This window comes from Sinocyclocheilus grahami, unplaced genomic scaffold (assembly GCF_001515645.1).
Source record: "Sinocyclocheilus grahami isolate Dianchi unplaced genomic scaffold, SAMN03320097.WGS_v1.1 scaffold616.1, whole genome shotgun sequence".
NCBI classification, from domain to species: Eukaryota; Metazoa; Chordata; class Actinopteri; order Cypriniformes; family Cyprinidae; genus Sinocyclocheilus; species Sinocyclocheilus grahami.
In genome coordinates, this window is record NW_015505795.1 from 830286 (window position 1) to 857245 (window position 26960).

At 37.2% G+C, this 26960-nt stretch overlaps 1 protein-coding gene across 1 annotated transcript in view; it reads right to left on the reverse strand.

The window, feature by feature from the left end:
* Positions 1–26960, reverse strand: part of LOC107557722 (signal-induced proliferation-associated 1-like protein 2) — a 184663-nt gene that overhangs the window by 22975 nt on the left and 134728 nt on the right. The window contains exons 11-17 of the mRNA XM_016241243.1: positions 21900–22303; positions 17273–17288; positions 16798–17201; positions 13763–13778; positions 13288–13691; positions 9375–9565; positions 4527–4678 (exon numbers count right to left, since the gene is read on the reverse strand). Of these exons, the coding sequence (XP_016096729.1) occupies positions 4527–4678; positions 9375–9565; positions 13288–13691; positions 13763–13778; positions 16798–17201; positions 17273–17288; positions 21900–22303 (1587 nt within the window). The remainder of the gene's footprint in view (positions 1–4526; positions 4679–9374; positions 9566–13287; positions 13692–13762; positions 13779–16797; positions 17202–17272; positions 17289–21899; positions 22304–26960) is intronic.

A 26960-nucleotide genomic window follows, 5' to 3' on the forward strand; every position in this document is an offset into this window, starting at 1 on the left:
TTTTTAATTTATTTATTTCCATTTCAGTTTTAGTTTATTTATTTCCATTACATACCAGTTGGTAATTCTAGTCCTTCAAACTAAACTTATTTCAGTTAATTGCCAAGTCAACATTTTTCCATCGAATATTAATATTTTATTTTAGATTATTTCAATTAACCAAAATGTTTTCAATCGTTTTCTTTTAGTTAACAATAATAACCCTGCTGTGAACATTTTAAATTACATTTTAAAATATATATTATTCAAATTGAAACGGTTATTTTAAAATTGTAACAATATTTCCCAATATTTACTGTAATTCTGTTTAAAAAATGCAGTCTTGGCGAGCAGAAGAGACTTCAAAAACAAAAAAAAAACTTTTTTAAACTTTTGACTGTTAATGTATATATTAGTGAGACCCTCTTTAACCAGAGAAAAACAACACTTCAGAGATGCACAATCAACAAGAACAACAGAATAAAGATCCTAAATAGTGAGGGTCTTTTTTCACTAGTTTTATCATCTGAATCACCTCTCCCAGTTCAAATAAAACCATAGGACCGAATCATGAAAGTATTGAAAATATGAATCTGTTCAGACCAGACTCAGACCGCTGTCATGTTTCCATTTCCTCTGAAAAAACCGAGCCGCCACCTTCCCTGTATCCGTGATCTGCTCCTCTACAGCGGGTTTACCGCTCACCTCTCCTGCTCTCAGGCTGGAATTTCCACTGAGAAAGAAAAGCCAGATTGACAGTGTTTTCCATTACGGCTCGCGCTCCACGATGGCTGGTCTGTCTCTGAGGGGCTGTGTGGCCTTTAAAACAAGAAACCTCCTCTGGTGCGTCTGACAAAATCTGTGATGGCCCAGAGACAGTTGATTTTCTATGTGCAAAATAAACTAACTAATGTTATATTACATAATGAAACATTCTAATATGTTCTAACATATAAAACATGTTTAAAAAAAATAATATATATATATACATTTTTTTTTTTTGTAGAGAAATGCTACTGAATGGTGTATAGCAATGCAGTTGAATCCCTTTGACCTAAAATATTTACTTGAAGAATAACACATTTGCATGTTCACGGCAGGATTTTTATCGTTAACTAAAACAAAATGTATTATAATTGAAATAAAAATGAACTAAAATGAAATAAAATATAAAAATAAGCAGAACAATTTCAACTAAGCAATAATTAGAAATGTTGACTTGGCAGCTAACTGAAATCATTTTAATTAATTTTTGGAAATAAATCAAACTGAAAACTAAAATTAAAATAAATTAAACCTAAATAGCAATTATAAAATAGAAACTAATAGAATTGGTAAAAACACACAACAAAATCATAAAATTAAAATATAAAAATAAAAGCTAATTTAAAAGAGTAATATTGTAAATAAAAAAAACTATTGTTTTAAAAATATTTAAAAATAAAAATATAATGGAATATTAAAAATACTAAAATATCAGTTAACAATGACACAGCATGCAGGTAAACAAAATATTTCATCTTTTTTTACTAAGCATTTTATTTTGATTGTTTTTATTTTCAAATTAATTATTGTAATTGCACATTTTTAGAATTTGATTAATTATTATTAATTCAAATAAAACAATATTCATTTATAATATTTATATTAACATTTATAATTATTAATAATCATTATGTATGTAGTTATGACAACTATCAATTCAGAGGCTACATGGAATATATTTGCATTTTTAAAAATGAATTTATCATATTGCAGGACAAATAAAAACAATAAAAAAGCATTAAATGAGAGACCGGACTTTAGAATATCAGAGACTTTCAGGGGGCCAGTAAGAAACCACCTTAGCAACACCCTAGCAACTGCCTGGAAAAAGAGAGATGTTAGAGAAGTGCAGATGCTCAGACAGTAAGCACAGATGGCGGTCAGCGCCTGAGGTGTAAGGTTTACGATATCATGCTGTCAGCTCTGCTGGACGGTACGGTCTGAAGCGCCTCACCTCCCCCTGAGAGCACAGTGACCCGTCTGCCTCTGAGGGCACGGCAATGCCACACAGACCGCTAAAAATAGGGCACTGTGCATCTACTCTGGCCCTTCCCGGCAGATAACTGGTGGTGGGAGAGACGCGGGAACTCCAAACGCAATTAAGACGGTCTCCAGGAGCAGAGGAGACTTCAGAGAAACAACAACGTCCTCCCGTTAATCCACAACATGACGAGAAAGCAGACACAGCGAGAGATCAGCCAAACCGAATCTGGCCGAACCCAGACGCGTGTTATCGTGTCTCTGGCTGATAACACACACGTCTGTTCAGCCCTCGTTCATGTCACACGCAGAGGTTATCAGCTCTACAGAGTGAAGACCACATTCACAGACTGATCTCAGCTAATGGAAAAGCATTGTTTAACAACAGAAAGTGCATGTACAATTAATACCACAGCGCTGAATAATTACTAGCTTCACATACTATAGTATTTACATGATACTACCAAGACAACCATGGTTTCGAGAAAAATTACAAGAAAAACCATTATTACTACGAAACGTCAATATGCCAATGTGGTATTACCATTGGAAGTATTTTTTTAAAACAGCAAAATTAAAGTATTTCTTTAAAACCATGGTATTAAACTAAAAAATTGCTATGGTACTATTACTATGTCAAAAAATGTACTAACATTATTTTATGATGCTATGCATTAAAAACATGGTATTACTATAGTAAATGTCTTTTAAAAAACACAGTATACCACAGTGAACCATGACAAAAAAACATGGTATTACCACGGTAAATAAAAAAAAAAAATAAAAAAACATTGCATTTTAAAAACAGTATTACCATGATACACACTGCAAATAATTGTCAAAAAATATTACTATTGTAAATGTCTAAAATGATGCTGTACTTTAAAAACATGGTATTACTATGGTAGATGTTAAAAAAACTGTATAAAAAGTATTACCTTTGAACTATGGTATTAAAGTAAAAACTACATTTAAGAATTACTATGGTATGACAAACATGTTATTACCATGCTAAATGTTCAAAAACACAGTATTGTCAAGGTACATATCTAAAATACTATGGTACATGCCTTAAAAAACATAGTTTTACCACTGTGTATCTCCAGAAAACATGGTATTATCATGGTCAATTCCCAAAAAACAAAACAAAATGGTATTACCATGGAAAATGTGCAAAACATAGCACTATCAAGGTACTTATCTAAAACACTATGGTATTACCATGGTAATTGTCTTAAAAACGGTTTTACCATCGTATGTCTCCAAAAAACATATTACTACTATTATACGAATGACTATGGTCCATTCTCAAAAAACAAAACAAAAAAAAAACATATTGCCATAGAAAATGTTCATGGTAATTGGAAAAACCAAAGTACATAACATTACGGTATTATCATGGTAATTGTCTAAAAAACATGGTATTACCATGGCATCATGTCTAAAGCACATTGTATTACTATGTGTAAAAACATATACCAAAACATATGGTGTTACTATGGTATGCATAGTACTATTAAGATACACATCTATACATATACATACATCTACTATATATCTTTTTTTTTGTTTGTTTCTAAAAAACAGTTTGACCATCATACATCTCCAAAAACATGGTATTACCATGGTACACATTGACCCCCCTCCCCAAAAACAAAACAAAACATGGTATTACCATGGTACATGCCAAAAGACTTTGTATTACCACAGTATATGTTCATATAAAATGGTATTACAATGATAAATGTCATAAATAATCATAAAACACACGCTAATACCAAGGCACTTTTCGTCATATTGCCATAGAAAATGTTCATGGTAATTGGAAAAACCAAAGTACATAACATTACGGTATTATCATGGTAATTGTCTAAAAAACATGGTATTACCATGGCATCATGTCTAAAGCACATTGTATCACTATGTGTAAAAACATATACCAAAACATATGGTGTTACTATGGTATGCATAGTACTATTAAGATACACATCTATACATATACATACATCTACTATATATCTTTTTTTTTGTTTGTTTCTAAAAAACAGTTTGACCATCATACATCTCCAAAAACATGGTATTACCATGGTACACATTGACCCCCCTCCCCAAAAACAAAACAAAACATGGTATTACCATGGTACATGCCAAAAAACAGTACTATCAAAGTAAATATCTAAAAAAATACGGTATTACCATGATCCATTTTCAAAACAAAAACAAAACATGGTATTACCATGGTACATGCCAAAAGCCCTCAGTGTATTACCACGTATAAATATATATATATATATATTATTACAGTAAGTAAGAAACATGATTATCATGGTAAATGTCACAAAAACATGGTATTAGCACAATATCATGTCCACATGGTATTACCATAGTACCTTGTCTAAAAGCACTTACCAAAAAAGTGCAAACATTGTTGGCATGTCTACAGTATCTGTATTTAGTGAAGATGACCTCAGTATGTACTATAGTATGTGTAATATAACTACTCTGCATGAGCGCACACGTACCTTCCTGTGGCCACTCTCTCCAGGAGGGCTTTCAGGCAGCTTCATCTTCATGTACTCCTCTTTAGACATGTTGGGCTGCAGACCTCCGTCCTTCAGCTTGTCCCGTCCTCTGTCCTGCAGCCCACAGGACGGCTCTGCGGCGTACAGCTGCCTGCGGGACACAGAGCCGCACACGGGTTAGAGAGTTCATCACAATCAATATCTGAGGGTCCAGATATTTTAGTCAAAGGAGAGGTAATAAATATTGTTGAGCATTTTAAACATTTGGGTATGATCATGGATTCTAATTTAAATTTAAAACATCTTATTAAAAAGATCTCTAAATGTGCTAGAGCGAGCTTGATGATCTTCAGGAATTTTAGGCACCTATTACCTGTGGCTGCTGCTAAGCTCTTTATGCATACAATGACTCGCTCTCATTTATCTTATTGTGCTACAAGTTGGTCCCACACAAGTATAAGTACATTAAAACCATTATATACTATTTATAAACAAGCTGTGAAAACTTTAGCAAAAAATATTGCAATATTATTAAAAATGATAAATTATTGAGGGTTTGACAATTTTATTTTTTTGCTGATGTGTGTTTGATGTATAAACTACTTCATGATCTTGCACCACCAACTCTTAAACAAGGTGTGACTTTCTGTTAGGACAATATTAGGCAGACTAGGTCATCAGTTAGAGGGGATTGTTCGACTAAATATAAGAAACCTGTTTTTGGACAATCAGCTTTTGCAGTTAGAGCAGCAGAAAGATGGAAATTAATACCGGTTTATATTAGAGAGTGTACAACATTTAGTATTTTTAAAACTACACTTAAAGTATGGCTTAAGGAAAATCAAATATGTGATCATTGACCTGACTTTTGAATTTTATGGAGTGTGATGTGATATTGTGTGTGTTGTATGTATTGTATTGTTTGTGACTGAATATTGTAATTTTGTAACAACATCCTGCCCAGGGACTGCAGATGCAAATTAGCTTTATAGCTAACACTTCTGTTGTGCATTGTCCCTCTTAAATAAATGAAATAAACTAAACTTAAAAAAAAAATGCAGTTCAGGAGTGAGAGGAGAGCAGGGTCAAACACTGAGGATGGAGGCTCTGGTTCAGCATGAAGCAGGACAGAAGAGGTGTAGACGCTGCAGGTCAGTGTAAAGTCATGATAATCACAGTATCACACTGAACACTACATTACGAGCTAATGCTGACAATTCTCACGAGCGTTTGTCACACATCCTTTCAGCGGGTGAAGAGGAGGAAGGGGAGACATGGTGACGGGGCCATGTGACCTTGATGCTGCTGTGTGCAGCTCACACAGTGTGTGTGCGTGTGTGTGTGTGTTTGTGTGCGTGTGTGACTCACTTGGCAGTGTGCTATATAGCTGACGGACAGCATGCACACACAAATACACACACAGGCTAAAACTAAACCTGAACTACAGAAGAAATCACATATTAAATACAAGTTAAACTCTGTCGACAGTATCTGGAGCAAGACACTGATCTAGCAACTGATAGAACAGTGTTATACCAAAGTACAAGAACAGTACAATACTAGGAGATAAAATAAAAATCATGAAACAAACAAAAGTTTATGAATTTTTAAAAATAAATAGTAAACGAAACAAGTAAAACTTAAATTCAATAAGTAAATAATAACAATAAAATTAATATGATAATTTTCTATGTATATTTTTATGTGTCTGTGTGTGTGTATATATATACAGTATATAAATATGCAAATAATCATGAAATCTAATAATGAAAAGCAAATAATTACAAAAGTAATGTAAATAGTATAATATATACCAAAAAAATAAAAAATAAATAAACAGAAGAGTAGCAATAACATTTGAAACTTTTTAAAATAAATAAATTAAATATCACTTAAATGCAATAAGTAAATAATAACAATACAATAAATTTTTTGTATTAATATTTAAACTTTTTGTATATAAAACTGGAAGAAAACCTGAAATGTACTAGTATACATTATGGTTAAACCTGCTGTATTCAACACTCTATTACAGACCCAGAATCATGCTCAGCCTCAGGCTGACAGACATCCACAGGGAAAACAATGACAGACATTTCCATGCACAGCTTCATTTCTTCTAGAATGTCCTTGTAAATAATAGACGAAATGTAAAGGTTACCAATATACAAGCTGCAGCCAAGTTAAAAAATACTCAGCGAGTGTGTAAATACTGATGGTGAGTTAATTAATATTGTGAGAAGGTCACATTTAGACTTATGCGGTCAACTTTTATGTTTTTAGTCTCTGAAAAAAAACAACAACTGAGCAATGCAGCAAAAATCCAAACAAGTGCAATGGTGAAGAGAACGTATTAAAACTCACTCAAAGCCCGCAGGCGATGGAGAATGTCATCACAGCTGTCTGGCACTAGCGCCGCGGATTTAACACACTTAGTGACCCATTGGCCTTTACTGGTGTATGTGTCTATGAGCAACTGTGTCTGAGTCTGACAGAAACTGTCGAGGTGAGCAAGGAGAGGAGAGTCGGCGCGGCACAGCAGGGAGAATTTCAACTCCAGACATTTACACTCAGTGAGGAGAACAGAAAGGTCAGGGGTCAAAGGGGAAAGTTCACTAACGGCGTGAGCACAAACATACACAGTGGGGGTGTGCATATGTACCTGGACCGCTCGGCTAGAGCCTTCAGAAGGAAAGACAACAAGCTCTCGGCTCCACTGAGCAAAAGAAGCCGAGGAAAGTAGAAGAAACAGAGAAGAAAGTTAGCAGCTGCAATTTACAGTGTCAAGCCGCACTGCAAGCGGGGAAAAAAGCTTAATTAGCAGGCACAATAAATGCGAGCGATATTGGATGATTTGTCTAGAGGCTTTGTTACGTAACGTGAAATAAAGGCTGAGGTGGAATAAACAAGGAAAGGAGGTGCTAACTGCATTACACGGTTTCTTTCATAACAGCTGGGGGAAAGCAGCTCAGCCGCACCATCAATCTAAGAAGAGTTTAACTGGAAACTTTCACTGAATAAAAGACATTAGTGAAGAGATGGAACTGAGAGAGTTTTATTCAGAGCACAATTACACACTTGCTGTCGAAACGTGGACAAAACAGAGACATCTACTGCTGTCAAATAAGTCAAATTATAATAATTACAGACGAACCCGAACTGAGTTTGTTGCATTTTAGATCAAAAACATTATTTACAAAACAGCAAGCGGAATGTGTCATTTGAATTTGAATGTAAGGAAATATAATTAAAATAAGCTGATATTCAAATTCATATAACTGCAATTTGCAACTAAACTGAAATTTGATTAAATGAATATAGAACAACAGATATAACGACAGACAGACAGACAGACAGACAGACAGACAGACAGATAGATAGATAGATAGATAGATAGATAGTAGGGCTGCACGATTATGACAAAAATCATAATTGTCGATTATTCCCTTGAAATTGTAATTGCGATTATTAATTACCATTATCACAATTTACATTGAATGATGTTTCTACCATTGTTTGATTACCAACTGCATGCCGTATTGTTATATGAAAATAAACAAGCTGAAAACACTCTAACTGAAAAACGTTGTGCTTTTCAATAGTTTTAAGCCTCAAATGTCAATATGTCAATATGTCATACACATCGAATTGATTTATTCTTTAAATTATAAAAAAAGTAAAAATATGAATGGTATTATAATGTTATACTAAAACTAAAATTAAAACAATGGAAAAACCCTTAAGATAAAATGTAGAAAGAAAAAACGCATATTAAGTGTGCAGAATAACATAAGTGGACTTTGAACGATTAATTGCCGCTTTGAACGATTACGTAATTGTGACATCCATAATTGTAATTGCGATTAGAAATTTGATTAATTGTGCAGCCCTAATAGATAGATAGATAGATAGATAGATAGATAGATAGATAGATAGATAGATACAGATCAATAAAACGAAAGATAGATAGATGGATTACCTAAATGCATCCAACATGAATGAATACCAGTCTTTTTCTCATTGACATCATCATGATCTACAAATAAAAAGATCTAAAAAGATCTACACCATGACTCTCTAGAAGCAGAGCTAGAATATTAAAGGAAAAGCAGAGGTGGCTCAATCGCTTCCTCTCCAGGATCCGTTCAGAGTCCAGTGGCCAACACCGATCTTCTGTGTAGAATAGTACAGTCCACAGGGATCGAACATCAGGATACAGATCAATAATGAGAAGAGACACATGCCAAGTATATTACGTCTGCACGTTTACAGAGCTGATTAGGCACAGAACTCACTTCGATCAAGCACTGTTAATCTACTGATGGTTCTTTCCAGGCCTTGGTGATACTCTGATCGATAAGAGGAAAATTTCACTTTGATCTGTAATCTATTGCAGACGGTTTTTCGTCCTTGAAAACTGGAATTGCCTGATGATTGTGCCAGCGGAGAGATTAATTGGATAAAAAGAAGTGAGAGACCTTCGCCGCTGGCTAAATTCAGCCTCGGAATAGATTGGTCTCTCCTGGCCTTTTAAACCAGACACTTAATGAGTCACACTGGCACAAGCTTGGAGGGCAAGATTAAATTGAATCAAATCTAAGGCCCAACCTAATTGTTCGCATTAGGAAATTACAATACAACTCTTTTTAGACATAGTTTTACTTGAGTGCTTCACACGCTCTATAGAGATTTCGAGGTCCTGAGTATGTGGTAATGGCAAATGGTAAATTAAATTAAATAACAAATAACTCTCAAATTAAGCGTCTTAATGTTGCTTTTAGTGGCCCAAACAATTAACTCCCGAATAAACCAATCATACCAGAAGATGCATCCCATTCCACACATCCACACACTCGGACTGAATCGGGGGCTCGTCCGGAATCGGTTTGTCATCTGATCTCCTACGGCTTTGTGTGTGCACATCAGTGCTGGGCCCTGGCTCCTGGCTACTGTGGGGGACTGCCTGGGTTCTGGAAGGTTCTGGAGAGGACATGTGCTTGAAGCTGTGGGGTAAGGGGCTGCCGGAGTGGTGGGAGCCACTGGCCAGCGCACATGGGATAGAGGAACGTGAGACCCAACCATCGTAACAACATGAAAATGACTTTCTGTACTGTTTAATTTAAGCACCGGTGGTTAGGTAAAGAAGGGAAATACTTTACAAATGTGCCCAGTGACATTTTTAGGGAGTTTTCACACCTGGTTCATTTCAGGGTCAGAACTGAACGAGTGAACCTAAACAGGAAAGGACCGATGAGAGTGCAGTAGAGCTGCACAATTAATTGTTAAAAGATTGCGTCTCGATTCAAACACCCATGCGATCTTATTTCCAAATGACAACGATTCGTCTGTACCTATTAAACCTTTGACAAAGTCATACCGGAACATTCAAATCACAGAGAGAGCCGTTATGTTTAGCTATGAAACAGCTTCACAGTCTTTTCAACCACACAGTATTATTTCTGCCTTACAATCATTCATATTATCACAGAAGTACTGGGATAAAAGTTTATAGTTCGGATGTCTATGGTAGCGATCAAAATGGAGCAAATCTACTTTTGAAAGTCATTTTCTTTTCAAAATGGCAGTTCAAACAACATTTGATGATTTCAACGTTGATTACATTGTTTCAACAAATGACTGTTAAAAAATGTGTCATTGAATCATTCATTCAAGAGATTTGTTAAAAAACGCTGATTCATTCAGTAATAGAAAAAAGTGAGTAATTGAATCATTCATTGAAACTTTTTTTTTTAATTATTCAAATTAGTTAAACATTTTTTAATAGAATGAGGCAATTAATATTTTGTCAAAGCCTCTAGTAAATTATGTTATTTTGCTTAGTTCAGAATTGTGGAAGAATCGTGATCTCTATTTGAAACAGAAAAATCGTGATTCTCAATTTATCCAGAATCGTGCAGCTCTAGAATGCGGTTTTACTCGCACGTGACTTGCATAAACACATTTTGGTATGTCTTACTGTAAAAGCAAGCTGAACCAAGAAGAAAATACAACATTGTAACAATGTAAGTCCTTATTTTGGAGCAAAGCAAATTATCTACAGGTCTGAAAACACCTTTAAAGTGCCCCTATTATATGCCATTTCGAATATTGCCTTTCATGCAATGTGTAACATAGCTATATGTGAATGCAAACAATCTGCAAAGCTATAAAGCCAAAAAGTGCACAATAAATAAAGTTGTTGTCTCCCAAAAGAGAGAATAGACTCTGAATCGAGTCATCAGTAATTCAAATCCCACTTCCGCAATGGGGTAACACATTTGCATAATGCCCGCCTATGTTCTACATTGGCCGGCTGCGAACACCTTGATCCACCCTCAAACACTGTAGCTTGTTCAAGTGGTTAACATCATGTTGAGAAGACGCTGTGTCCTACGCTGTGAAAGTAAATTTGTTTTATTTTCACTTCCAAAAGAATCAGTGGTTAAAATTTTACCGTAAAAGTTACCGTCATTTTAATGACGACTGCTTCTCTTGGGGAGTTCAATGCGTGATTTACAAAACGCTTGCTCTTGAAAGATGGCTCATCACCCAGTTTATTTGGACCAGCTAGCTTCACTCAATCACAAACTGTAAGTATGATAAATAATAGATGTTTATATTTTCTATCAAGCGTTCAAAATACGGAACTGTGGCAATGGGTGTATCGTTTCCGACATGCGCTGTATGCAGTAGACCAGTGGTTCCCAAACCTGTCCTGGAGGACCCCCTGCCCTGCACATTTTGTATGTCTCCCTAATCAGGCACACCCAATTTAGTTCTTGCAGTCTCTACTAACGAGCTGATGAGTGGAATCAGCTGTGTTAGATAAGGGAGACAAAAGGTGCAGGGCAGGGGGCCCTCCAGGACAGGTTTGGGAACCACTGCAGTAGACCAATCACAACAGACTGGGCCATTTGACCAATCAGAGCAGAGTAGGCTCATGGAAAGGAGGGGTTTAGAGAGAACGGCTTCGAACGAACAGTTTGAGAATCATTGGAAAATGTGGTGATATTAAATGCATATTTTGAGAAAGTGAAAGCGTTTTTTTGACCTTGCATGCATTTAAAGCTATTGACTCCAAAACAATATTAGGAACCTTAAAAATTGCACAATAGGGGCACTTTAAAGCGATATTATAGCGATACAATGCAGCCGGGTCCTATGAATGATACTTTGGGCTTCCGTTTAGGAAACAGTAGGTGAATTCTGCATTGACAGCGCTCTTCGGGCATCTTTTGAAATGTATTCACAAGACAAACATTCACTCAAAAACACACACATCAGAACTGACAACATGCCTATGAGCAGGACCCTGACCTTTCTACAACAGCACGACAGCTGCCATTCTCTCCGGTCTATCTCAAAGAGACTTCTTACCATTTTTCTGCCTTTTATGTAACAGTCTATGCTTACAAGTGTTTAGTTTACATAAGCAGCTCTAATAATACTCCTTAAAGTTGTGTACTTTTGAAACCTCTCTTATCCATGCAGTTGAAGACAGTTGGTTCTGAAGAACACAAGAACACTCTGAACATAATAGAAGGCAATTTAACAATTTTGCTAATGATTTTCCTGAATTGCTCTGCAGTGCAAAACAAAGCAGTTTCACTGTATGGATGGAAAATAACCCTATATGTCTACTTTTAAGTGCAATACACAAAACCATACATTTTTTTCCCTTTAAAAACATTTTTTTATTAACCTATGTTATCTCAATTACACAAATCCCACAATTATTCTACATTGCAAATAATGACTTCAATGCAAATTAAGACAATGTAACTTTCTTCTCCATGATGTAAAAAGGGATAGGATCTGTTACTTGGAAACAAGCTTAATTGACCTGGAATCACTGGAATTATTTTTTCAGCTGTGCGTTTGAGGTCAGTAAGATTTTTTTTGTTAAATAAATTAATACTTTTATTCAGAAAGGACGCATTAAACTGATCGAAAATGACAAAGACATTTAAAATAGGAAGATTTCTATTTCAAATAAATGCTGTTCTTTTGATTTTTCTATTCATCAAGCAATCCTGAAAAATCCACAAAAATCTGTAGCAGCACAACTGTTTTAAACACTGATAATAATCAGAAATGTTTCTTGTGCAGCAAATCATCATATTAGAATGATTTCTGAAGGATCATGTGACACTGAAGATTGGAGTAATGATGCTGAAAATTCAGCTTTGATCACAGGAATAAATTACATTTTAACACTCAGTATATTCACACAGAAAACAGCTTTTGGAACTGTAATAATATTGTACAATATTAATGTTTTTACTGTATTTTTGATCAAATAAATGTAGCCTAAATGAGCAATAGAGTCTTTTAGCATCTTCAAAATGTGGACACAAGTCAATGTTAGTAATTTAGATGTAAAATGCCTGCAGACCTGTTACTAAAAAGCAGCATTTCTCTCTCTCCAAGAGAATACACACAGCTGGATATGTAACATGTCAAAATAGGCAAAATACTTAAACACTTAAACAGCTGTACCCAATTAATTGTGCGTTTGTTTGTGTGTAACTGGAAGAATATGCACATATTTATAAACAATAACTGATGGCAGAGTGGGAAGCGCAGGTATTCTGCTGTTTGCATTCCACGGTGGAAATCCAGCCAGCAGGCAAATCAATTATGTTGGTAAAAACATTATCTGAACATAATCAACCAGGAAATGCTCGATCCATTTAACCTCAAGATACAAATCTGACCTATTTATATTCTCATAAGCATCAGCTCTCTCTCTTTTGCTCACCTAGAATGAGATGAGTTCTCGCTCAGGTCTCCCATACTCCCGTCCACGGGCGCATGTCCGGCGGCCAGAGCCGCGGCGTAGCTCTGCGGAAGGTACAACCTGCCATGGTCCTCCTCCGTGGACCCTTCTTCTGTCAGCTCCGGTGTCCACGGGTGTCCCGGATCAGATGCCCCAGGGCCCTGGAGCATGACGCGGGAAACAGACACACCGGTGACCCCCGGGGTCATGCTACAGGGCGCGGTGTCAATGCCGCTGTCTGTGGAGGCTCCTTTAATGTAGGTGAGACCCAGCATCTCTGGATCCATCAGGTCCCCGGAGCCAAAGTGCTTCTCATCACTGTTACTACTGGAGCCGTTGCTGGACAGAGTGTTACTGCTGGAGTGGCTGGAGTTCTTATCGCCACCCTGCTGGAGGACGACAGAAAAACATATCAAGGAAACATTAATAATAGGCACCTCTTTGGCAAGACATTTACTAAAGCCTGGCTCACACTACAGGAGTTTTAAAATCCTAACCAATTATGAAATCTGGTTGCAGCACACACATAAGGAGAATCTTTGCAGACTATCTTCCCTCGAATGCACACACTACAAGATTTGCAGCAGCAGCAGTTTTGTGGACACGCATTGGCTATTGTGAAAGTACTGACGTAGTCATATAGCCATCATCATCCCGATTTAAATCCTAAATATCAAACATGTTTGATATGATTGGGACGGCACCGATTTGTGTGCGAGCACATCGGGAGTAGCAAGATTCGATCTGTGAACGCCTCACATTACCAGATAATCAGTACCGAACATCCCAATAGGGTCTGGCTGCAGACATGAACTTGCATTTTCAGACTTGCACTCTCAGACACCTGCACTTCTGCAAGTGACGTCACTTGCAGTCTTTTTTTCTTTTATTTAAAGCTGCAGTCCGTAACTTTTTTTGGTTAAAAATGATCCAAAATCAATATTTGAGCAAGTACATAATCAGCCAGTGTTCAAAACTATCGCCTTACTTTAGCCTGATTCACAACGGTTATTTTGTAATAATGTTTTCTAATTTGAGTGGTACGGGTAGGTTTTCGCGGGAAACTCGACAAACACTGTAGCTTGTTCAAGTGGTTAACATCATGTTGAGAAGACGCTGTGTCCTACGCTGTGAAAGTAAATTTGTTTTATTTTCACTTCCAAAAGAATCAGTGGTTAAAATTTTACCGTAAAAGTTACCGTCATTTTAATGAAGACTGCTTCTCTTGGGGAGTTCAATGCGTGATTTACAAAACGCTTGCTCTTGAAAGATGGCTCATCACCCAGTTTATTTGGACCAGCTAGCTTCACTCAATCACAAACTGTAAGTATGATAAATAATAGATGTTTATATTTTCTATCAAGCGTTCAAAATACGGAACTGTGGCAATGGGTGTATCGTTTCCGACATGCGCTGTATGCAGTAGACCAGTGGTTCCCAAACCTGTCCTGGAGGACCCCCTGCCCTGCACATTTTGTATGTCTCCCTAATCAGGCACACCCAATTTAGTTCTTGCAGTCTCTACTAACGAGCTGATGAGTGGAATCAGCTGTGTTAGATAAGGGAGACAAAAGGTGCAGGGCAGGGGGCCCTCCAGGACAGGTTTGGGAACCACTGCAGTAGACCAATCACAACAGACTGGGCCATTTGACCAATCAGAGCAGAGTAGGCTCATGGAAAGGAGGGGTTTAGAGAGAACGGCTTCGAACGAACAGTTTGAGAATCATTGGAAAATGTGGTGATATTAAATGCATATTTTGAGAAAGTGAAAGCGTTTTTTTGACCTTGCATGCATTTAAAGCTATTGACTCCAAAACAATATTAGGAACCTTAAAAATTGCACAATAGGGGCACTTTAAAGCGATATTATAGCGATACAATGCAGCCGGGTCCTATGAATGATACTTTGGGCTTCCGTTTAGGAAACAGTAGGTGAATTCTGCATTGACAGCGCTCTTCGGGCATCTTTTGAAATGTATTCACAAGACAAACATTCACTCAAAAACACACACATCAGAACTGACAACATGCCTATGAGCAGGACCCTGACCTTTCTACAACAGCACGACAGCTGCCATTCTCTCCGGTCTATCTCAAAGAGACTTCTTACCATTTTTCTGCCTTTTATGTAACAGTCTATGCTTACAAGTGTTTAGTTTACATAAGCAGCTCTAATAATACTCCTTAAAGTTGTGTACTTTTGAAACCTCTCTTATCCATGCAGTTGAAGACAGTTGGTTCTGAAGAACACAAGAACACTCTGAACATAATAGAAGGCAATTTAACAATTTTGCTAATGATTTTCCTGAATTGCTCTGCAGTGCAAAACAAAGCAGTTTCACTGTATGGATGGAAAATAACCCTATATGTCTACTTTTAAGTGCAATACACAAAACCATACATTTTTTTCCCTTTAAAAACATTTTTTTATTAACCTATGTTATCTCAATTACACAAATCCCACAATTATTCTACATTGCAAATAATGACTTCAATGCAAATTAAGACAATGTAACTTTCTTCTCCATGATGTAAAAAGGGATAGGATCTGTTACTTGGAAACAAGCTTAATTGACCTGGAATCACTGGAATTATTTTTTCAGCTGTGCGTTTGAGGTCAGTAAGATTTTTTTTGTTAAATAAATTAATACTTTTATTCAGAAAGGACGCATTAAACTGATCGAAAATGACAAAGACATTTAAAATAGGAAGATTTCTATTTCAAATAAATGCTGTTCTTTTGATTTTTCTATTCATCAAGCAATCCTGAAAAATCCACAAAAATCTGTAGCAGCACAACTGTTTTAAACACTGATAATAATCAGAAATGTTTCTTGTGCAGCAAATCATCATATTAGAATGATTTCTGAAGGATCATGTGACACTGAAGATTGGAGTAATGATGCTGAAAATTCAGCTTTGATCACAGGAATAAATTACATTTTAACACTCAGTATATTCACACAGAAAACAGCTTTTGGAACTGTAATAATATTGTACAATATTAATGTTTTTACTGTATTTTTGATCAAATAAATGTAGCCTAAATGAGCAATAGAGTCTTTTAGCATCTTCAAAATGTGGACACAAGTCAATGTTAGTAATTTAGATGTAAAATGCCTGCAGACCTGTTACTAAAAACTACTTTCTCTCTCTCCAAGAGAATACACACAGCTGGATATGTAACATGTCAAAATAGGCAAAATACTTAAACACTTAAACAGCTGTACCCAATTAATTGTGCGTTTGTTTGTGTGTAACTGGAAGAATATGCACATATTTATAAACAATAACTGATGGCAGAGTGGGAAGCGCAGGTATTCTGCTGTTTGCATTCCACGGTGGAAATCCAGCCAGCAGGCAAATCAATCATGTTGGTAAAAACATTATCTGAACATAATCAACCAGGAAATGCTCGATCCATTTAACCTCAAGATACAAATCTGACCTATTTATATTCTCATAAGCATCAGCTCTCTCTCTTTTGCTCACCTAGAATGAGATGAGTTCTCGCTCAGGTCTCCCATACTCCCGTCCACGGGCGCATGTCCGGCGGCCAGAGCCGCGGCGTAGCTCTGCGGAAGGTACAACCTGCCATGGTCCTCCTCCGTGGACCCTTCTTCTGTCAGCTCCGGTGTCCACGGGTGTCCCGGATCAGATGCCCCAGGGCCCTGGAGCATGACGCGGGAAACAGACACACCGGTGACCCCCGGGGTCATGCTACAGGGCGCGGTGTCAATGCCGCTGTCTGTGGAGGCTCCTTTAATGTAGGTGAGACCCAGCATCTCTGGATCCATCAGGTCCCCGGAGCCAAAGTGCTTCTCATCACTGTTACTACTGGAGCCGTTGCTGGACAGAGTGTTACTGCTGGAGTGGCTGGAGTTCTTATCGCCACCCTGCTGGAGGACGACAGAAAAACATATCAAGGAAACATTAATAATAGGCACCTCTTTGGCAAGACATTTACTAAAGCCTGGCTCACACTACAGGAGTTTTAAAATCCTAACCAATTATGAAATCTGGTTGCAGCACACACATAAGGAGAATCTTTGCAGACTATCTTCCCTCGAATGCACACACTACAAGATTTGCAGCAGCAGCAGTTTTGTGGACACGCATTGGCTATTGTGAAAGTACTGACGTAGTCATATAGCCATCATCATCCCGATTTAAATCCTAAATATCAAACATGTTTGATATGATTGGGACGGCACCGATTTGTGTGCGAGCACATCGGGAGTAGCAAGATTCGATCTGTGAACGCCTCACATTACCAGATAATCAGTACCGAACATCCCAATAGGGTCTGGCTGCAGACATGAACTTGCATTTTCAGACTTGCACTCTCAGACACCTGCACTTCTGCAAGTGACGTCACTTGCAGTCTTTTTTTCTTTTATTTAAAGCTGCAGTCCGTAACTTTTTTTGGTTAAAAATGATCCAAAATCAATATTTGAGCAAGTACATAATCAGCCAGTGTTCAAAACTATCGCCTTACTTTAGCCTGATTCACAACGGTTATTTTGTAATAATGTTTTCTAATTTGAGTGGTACGGGTAGGTTTTCGCGGGAAACTCGAGCATGCCGCTGCGTCATTACGTCACTTCTGTAAACATAAAGAAGTTGTTCCGGCTACTAGGCTATCGCATGTGAGGATGCTGCAGGTGGATGATCGTTTATAGCCTTTTCTCACAGCAGTTGGAATAATTAAATGTATCATTTTGATGGCGGATTGTAATCCAGAAAGGATTATGTGTTTAACACGTGAATTAAATTAAATTATACTCCAGTTTTAAATGTGCACAAATGATTACAGATAGCCTGGGATTACACAAGATTTGTATTTTAAAGACAACCAGTTCGAAGGGAGCATGATTTTCTTTTTGGGTTAAAATAATTTCTTAATATGAAATTCGAATGGTATGACAAGAGATTAGACTGAACATAAATTGAAATCTACATGCTAATACACACTATAACAATTATCATTAATAACATTAATAATTTGAGAATAAAGTATAACAATAATAATAATTTGCATGGTTTGATGTGATATGAGCTAACGGATCTTTAGATTAAATCACCATTGGTAGTGAGATTTATGGTAATGCTTTTTTCCTCAATTGGTCAGAACAAACGTGGCAGACTTGTTACTTACTTGTTCAGATGGCAATATATGGTGAAAATGCTTATTTGGGTCATATTCCAAGACGTAGGCTAGAATCTGTGATTGCGAAGTACAATAAATATCCACACCGGTGCGGTTGGTTGCAGCACACACATAAGGAGAATCTTTGCAGACTATCTTCCCTCGAATGCACACACTACAAGATTTGCAGCAGCAGCAGTTTTGTGGACACGCATTGGCTATTGTGAAAGTACTGACGTAGTCATATAGCCATCATCATCCCGATTTAAATCCTAAATATCAAACATGTTTGATATGATTGGGACGGCACCGATTTGTGTGCGAGCACATCGGGAGTAGCAAGATTCGATCTGTGAACGCCTCACATTACCAGATAATCAGTACCGAACATCCCAATAGGGTCTGGCTGCAGACATGAACTTGCATTTTCAGACTTGCACTCTCAGACACCTGCACTTCTGCAAGTGACGTCACTTGCAGTCTTTTTTTCTTTTATTTAAAGCTGCAGTCCGTAACTTTTTTTGGTTAAAAATGATCCAAAATCAATATTTGAGCAAGTACATAATCAGCCAGTGTTCAAAACTATCGCCTTACTTTAGCCTGATTCACAACGGTTATTTTGTAATAATGTTTTCTAATTTGAGTGGTACGGGTAGGTTTTCGCGGGAAACTCGAGCATGCCGCTGCGTCATTACGTCACTTCTGTAAACATAAAGAAGTTGTTCCGGCTACTAGGCTATCGCATGTGAGGATGCTGCAGGTGGATGATCGTTTATAGCCTTTTCTCACAGCAGTTGGAATAATTAAATGTATCATTTTGATGGCGGATTGTAATCCAGAAAGGATTATGTGTTTAACACGTGAATTAAATTAAATTATACTCCAGTTTTAAATGTGCACAAATGATTACAGATAGCCTGGGATTACACAAGATTTGTATTTTAAAGACAACCAGTTCGAAGGGAGCATGATTTTCTTTTTGGGTTAAAATAATTTCTTAATATGAAATTCGAATGGTATGACAAGAGATTAGACTGAACATAAATTGAAATCTACATGCTAATACACACTATAACAATTATCATTAATAACATTAATAATTTGAGAATAAAGTATAACAATAATAATAATTTGCATGGTTTGATGTGATATGAGCTAACGGATCTTTAGATTAAATCACCATTGGTAGTGAGATTTATGGTAATGCTTTTTTCCTCAATTGGTCAGAACAAACGTGGCAGACTTGTTACTTACTTGTTCAGATGGCAATATATGGTGAAAATGCTTATTTGGGTCATATTCCAAGACGTAGGCTAGAATCTGTGATTGCGAAGTACAAATGGGTGTATCGTTTCCGACATGCGCTGTATGCAGTAGACCAGTGGTTCCCAAACCTGTCCTGGAGGACCCCCTGCCCTGCACATTTTGTATGTCTCCCTAATCAGGCACACCCAATTTAGTTCTTGCAGTCTCTACTAACGAGCTGATGAGTGGAATCAGCTGTGTTAGATAAGGGAGACAAAAGGTGCAGGGCAGGGGGCCCTCCAGGACAGGTTTGGGAACCACTGCAGTAGACCAATCACAACAGACTGGGCCATTTGACCAATCAGAGCAGAGTAGGCTCATGGAAAGGAGGGGTTTAGAGAGAACGGCTTCGAACGAACAGTTTGAGAATCATTGGAAAATGTGGTGATATTAAATGCATATTTTGAGAAAGTGAAAGCGTTTTTTTGACCTTGCATGCATTTAAAGCTATTGACTCCAAAACAATATTAGGAACCTTAAAAATTGCACAATAGGGGCACTTTAAAGCGATATTATAGCGATACAATGCAGCCGGGTCCTATGAATGATACTTTGGGCTTCCGTTTAGGAAACAGTAGGTGAATTCTGCATTGACAGCGCTCTTCGGGCATCTTTTGAAATGTATTCACAAGACAAACATTCACTCAAAAACACACACATCAGAACTGACAACATGCCTATGAGCAGGACCCTGACCTTTCTACAACAGCACGACAGCTGCCATTCTCTCCGGTCTATCTCAAAGAGACTTCTTACCATTTTTCTGCCTTTTATGTAACAGTCTATGCTTACAAGTGTTTAGTTTACATAAGCAGCTCTAATAATACTCCTTAAAGTTGTGTACTTTTGAAACCTCTCTTATCCATGCAGTTGAAGACAGTTGGTTCTGAAGAACACAAGAACACTCTGAACATAATAGAAGGCAATTTAACAATTTTGCTAATGATTTTCCTGAATTGCTCTGCAGTGCAAAACAAAGCAGTTTCACTGTATGGATGGAAAATAACCCTATATGTCTACTTTTAAGTGCAATACACAAAACCATACATTTTTTTCCCTTTAAAAACATTTTTTTATTAACCTATGTTATCTCAATTACACAAATCCCACAATTATTCTACATTGCAAATAATGACTTCAATGCAAATTAAGACAATGTAACTTTCTTCTCCATGATGTAAAAAGGGATAGGATCTGTTACTTGGAAACAAGCTTAATTGACCTGGAATCACTGGAATTATTTTTTCAGCTGTGCGTTTGAGGTCAGTAAGATTTTTTTTGTTAAATAAATTAATACTTTTATTCAGAAAGGACGCATTAAACTGATCGAAAATGACAAAGACATTTAAAATAGGAAGATTTCTATTTCAAATAAATGCTGTTCTTTTGATTTTTCTATTCATCAAGCAATCCTGAAAAATCCACAAAAATCTGTAGCAGCACAACTGTTTTAAACACTGATAATAATCAGAAATGTTTCTTGTGCAGCAAATCATCATATTAGAATGATTTCTGAAGGATCATGTGACACTGAAGATTGGAGTAATGATGCTGAAAATTCAGCTTTGATCACAGAAATAAATTACATTTTAACACTCAGTATATTCACACAGAAAACAGCTTTTGGAACTGTAATAATATTGTACAATATTAATGTTTTTACTGTATTTTTGATCAAATAAATGTAGCCTAAATGAGCAATAGAGTCTTTTAGCATCTTCAAAATGTGGACACAAGTCAATGTTAGTAATTTAGATGTAAAATGCCTGCAGACCTGTTACTAAAAAGCAGCATTTCTCTCTCTCCAAGAGAATACACACAGCTGGATATGTAACATGTCAAAATAGGCAAAATACTTAAACACTTAAACAGCTGTACCCAATTAATTGTGCGTTTGTTTGTGTGTAACTGGAAGAATATGCACATATTTATAAACAATAACTGATGGCAGAGTGGGAAGCGCAGGTATTCTGCTGTTTGCATTCCACGGTGGAAATCCAGCCAGCAGGCAAATCAATTATGTTGGTAAAAACATTATCTGAACATAATCAACCAGGAAATGCTCGATCCATTTAACCTCAAGATACAAATCTGACCTATTTATATTCTCATAAGCATCAGCTCTCTCTCTTTTGCTCACCTAGAATGAGATGAGTTCTCGCTCAGGTCTCCCATACTCCCGTCCACGGGCGCATGTCCGGCCGCCAGAGCCGCGGCGTAGCTCTGCGGAAGGTACAACCTGCCATGGTCCTCCTCCGTGGACCCTTCTTCTGTCAGCTCCGGTGTCCACGGGTGTCCCGGATCAGATGCCCCAGGGCCCTGGAGCATGACGCGGGAAACAGACACACCGGTGACCCCCGGGGTCATGCTACAGGGCGCGGTGTCAATGCCGCTGTCTGTGGAGGCTCCTTTAATGTAGGTGAGACCCAGCATCTCTGGATCCATCAGGTCCCCGGAGCCAAAGTGCTTCTCATCACTGTTACTACTGGAGCCGTTGCTGGACAGAGTGTTACTGCTGGAGTGGCTGGAGTTCTTATCGCCGCCCTGCTGGAGGACGACAGAAAAACATATCAAGGAAACATTAATAATAGGCACCTCTTTGGCAAGACATTTACTAAAGCCTGGCTCACACTACAGGAGTTTTAAAATCCTAACCAATTATGAAATCTGGTTGCAGCACACACATAAGGAGAATCTTTGCAGACTATCTTCCCTCGAATGCACACACTACAAGATTTGCAGCAGCAGCAGTTTTGTGGACACGCATTGGCTATTGTGAAAGTACTGACGTAGTCATATAGCCATCATCATCCCGATTTAAATCCTAAATATCAAACATGTTTGATATGATTGGGACGGCACCGATTTGTGTGCGAGCACATCGGGAGTAGCAAGATTCGATCTGTGAACGCCTCACATTACCAGATAATCAGTACCGAACATCCCAATAGGGTCTGGCTGCAGACATGAACTTGCATTTTCAGACTTGCACTCTCAGACACCTGCACTTCTGCAAGTGACGTCACTTGCAGTCTTTTTTTCTTTTATTTAAAGCTGCAGTCCGTAACTTTTTTTGGTTAAAAATGATCCAAAATCAATATTTGAGCAAGTACATAATCAGCCAGTGTTCAAAACTATCGCCTTACTTTAGCCTGATTCACAACGGTTATTTTGTAATAATGTTTTCTAATTTGAGTGGTACGGGTAGGTTTTCGCGGGAAACTCGAGCATGCCGCTGCGTCATTACGTCACTTCTGTAAACATAAAGAAGTTGTTCCGGCTACTAGGCTATCGCATGTGAGGATGCTGCAGGTGGATGATCGTTTATAGCCTTTTCTCACAGCAGTTGGAATAATTAAATGTATCATTTTGATGGCGGATTGTAATCCAGAAAGGATTATGTGTTTAACACGTGAATTAAATTAAATTATACTCCAGTTTTAAATGTGCACAAATGATTACAGATAGCCTGGGATTACACAAGATTTGTATTTTAAAGACAACCAGTTCGAAGGGAGCATGATTTTCTTTTTGGGTTAAAATAATTTCTTAATATGAAATTCGAATGGTATGACAAGAGATTAGACTGAACATAAATTGAAATCTACATGCTAATACACACTATAACAATTATCATTAATAACATTAATAATTTGAGAATAAAGTATAACAATAATAATAATTTGCATGGTTTGATGTGATATGAGCTAACGGATCTTTAGATTAAATCACCATTGGTAGTGAGATTTATGGTAATGCTTTTTTCCTCAATTGGTCAGAACAAACGTGGCAGACTTGTTACTTACTTGTTCAGATGGCAATATATGGTGAAAATGCTTATTTGGGTCATATTCCAAGACGTAGGCTAGAATCTGTGATTGCGAAGTACAATAAATATCCACACCGGTGCGGTGACTGACTACCACACATACTCTTCAGAACATTAGATTAATCTGCGCTGGAGCCGTGCCGGTGTTCTGACAAATGATGCTACCTATCAGATTATGCTACCAACACTGTATTTATCCTACTGTAAGGGTAGGTTTAGGGTTGGGGTAGGTGTACATGTTAATAAAGACTCACACCTTATTAGTATCATGCTGGAAGCAAAATCTGATAGGTAGCACTTTTCGCTATCGAATTATGCCATCTGTTTTAATGGGAGGAAGCAAAATCTGACCGGGTAGCACAAATCGTCAGAACACCGGCGCACAACCCACGCAAGGAAGATAATTTCGCAAACAGCTGCAATTGTAGGTTTTCTAACAGAGATGGCGACAAAGAGCCAAAACTTATGGAATGCAGCTTTAATTTATTAATTATTATTTTTTAAATAGAATCTATCAACATTTTACACAAGTAGCCAGGTGGTGAAGACTAGAAAAAAGAAACTAAATCACAAAGTCACTTGCACTCTCTGCTACCTGCGACATCACTTGCAATCGACACGAATCGTGCGTGTTGCCAATGGAGACAAGACGCTGTGGTGGTTAAACGATTACAACTAATTTAGTACTATAACATACAGGGTCCTGCAAGTCATCTGTAGGAGAAAAAGACAAGACCCGCAAATCCGTGGCCATAGAACAGCAGAATATGAACACAATGCGCAAAGTCTCTCATTAAGCGTTTTTAAACCTCCTGTAGATAAACACTTAATATGGCTTAATGTATTAAGATAGTGCTATTGTGCTAAGTGATGTCAGTTGCGGAAGTGCAGGTGTCTGAGAGTGCAAGTCTGAAAATGCAAGTGCATGTCTGCAGCCAGACCCTTCTCTGAACATCGGGACCGATCGAGGTGATCGGCAAGATTTTTGCTCGGTGGATGATCGTTTATAGCCTTTTCTCACAGCAGTTGGAATAATTAAATGTATCATTTTGATGGCGGATTGTAATCCAGAAAGGATTATGTGTTTAACACGTGAATTAAATTAAATTATACTCCAGTTTTAAATGTGCACAAGTGATTACAGATAGCCTGGGATTACACAAGATTTGTATTTTAAAGACAACCAGTTCGAAGGGAGCATGATTTTCTTTTTGGGTTAAAATAATTTCTTAATATGAAATTCGAATGGTATGACAAGAGATTAGACTGAACATAAATTGAAATCTACATGCTAATACACACTATAACAATTATCATTAATAACATTAATAATTTGAGAATAAAGTATAACAATAATAATAATTTGCATGGTTTGATGTGATATGAGCTAACGGATCTTTAGATTAAATCACCATTGGTAGTGAGATTTATGGTAATGCTTTTTTCCTCAATTGGTCAGAACAAACGTGGCAGACTTGTTACTTACTTGTTCAGATGGCAATATATGGTGAAAATGCTTATTTGGGTCATATTCCAAGACGTAGGCTAGAATCTGTGATTGCGAAGTACAATAAATATCCACACCGGTGCGGTGACTGACTACCACACATACTCTTCAGAACATTAGATTAATCTGCGCTGGAGCCGTGCCGGTGTTCTGACAAATGATGCTACCTATCAGATTATGCTACCAACACTGTATTTATCCTACTGTAAGGGTAGGTTTAGGGTTGGGGTAGGTGTACATGTTAATAAAGACTCACACCTTATTAGTATCATGCTGGAAGCAAAATCTGATAGGTAGCACTTTTCGCTATCGAATTATGCCATCTGTTTTAATGGGAGGAAGCAAAATCTGACCGGGTAGCACAAATCGTCAGAACACCGGCGCACAACCCACGCAAGGAAGATAATTTCGCAAACAGCTGCAATTGTAGGTTTTCTAACAGAGATGGCGACAAAGAGCCAAAACTTATGGAATGCAGCTTTAATTTATTAATTATTATTTTTTAAATAGAATCTATCAACATTTTACACAAGTAGCCAGGTGGTGAAGACTAGAAAAAAGAAACTAAATCACAAAGTCACTTGCACTCTCTGCTACCTGCGACATCACTTGCAATCGACACGAATCGTGCGTGTTGCCAATGGAGACAAGACGCTGTGGTGGTTAAACGATTACAACTAATTTAGTACTATAACATACAGGGTCCTGCAAGTCATCTGTAGGAGAAAAAGACAAGACCCGCAAATCCGTGGCCATAGAACAGCAGAATATGAACACAATGCGCAAAGTCTCTCATTAAGCGTTTTTAAACCTCCTGTAGATAAACACTTAATATGGCTTAATGTATTAAGATAGTGCTATTGTGCTAAGTGATGTCAGTTGCGGAAGTGCAGGTGTCTGAGAGTGCAAGTCTGAAAATGCAAGTGCATGTCTGCAGCCAGACCCTTCTCTGAACATCGGGACCGATCGAGGTGATCGGCAAGATTTTTGCTCCGATTCTCGGAAGGGGGAAATCGGGGCTAAATCGGGCTAAAAATCCTGTAGTGTGAGCCAGGCTTTAGGCATGCTTGCTATCTTTTTAAGCAACAACCTAGCAACCATCTAACAAGAACTAGTTATATATAATAAAAATATATGAAATCTATAAATATGAAAAAATATATAAAAACATATAGAAAATATAATAAATAAACAAACAAATAAATAAATCTATCTGCTAGGAGGACGAAAGAAAGGTAAACATATCAAACAAACATTAATAACAGGGACATTTTCTGGCAACACATTTGCTATGGCATGTTCATATTTAAAAATGAAAAGGAATACAAATTAATTAATCTATTAAAAAAGTTATAATTCTAAAGCAACAGCACTGCTTTATTTTTGGGTGGACAAGAAACACTATTATTTTCTTTAAAAAAAAAAAGAATATAAATACATTTAAAAAATAAATAAATAAATACATACAAAATACAAATAAATATAAATAATTAAAAACAAATTAACATAAAAAAAAAATACTCTAGCAACTGTCAACTATATGAAGAGTTTGGTTCCAAAACGCGATAAACGCCATAAAAAAAAAAAAAGATTGGAAATCAGTATTGTTTTTTATTCAAATAAATCAATTTTTAATTTTACGCAAAATGCGATATCCGCCTTGTTATTCTGTCATGTTTTCTCCCTTTTTTTCCAAACCGCGACAAACGCCAGTCTCTCTTCTCTGCAGAATGCGATATATCCGCTCAACCAATCACAGCGCACACTGTAAACAGTAATGGCGGCGCTTTGAATACACATATATATATATACATACACACACACATATATATATACACACACACACACACACACATATATATATA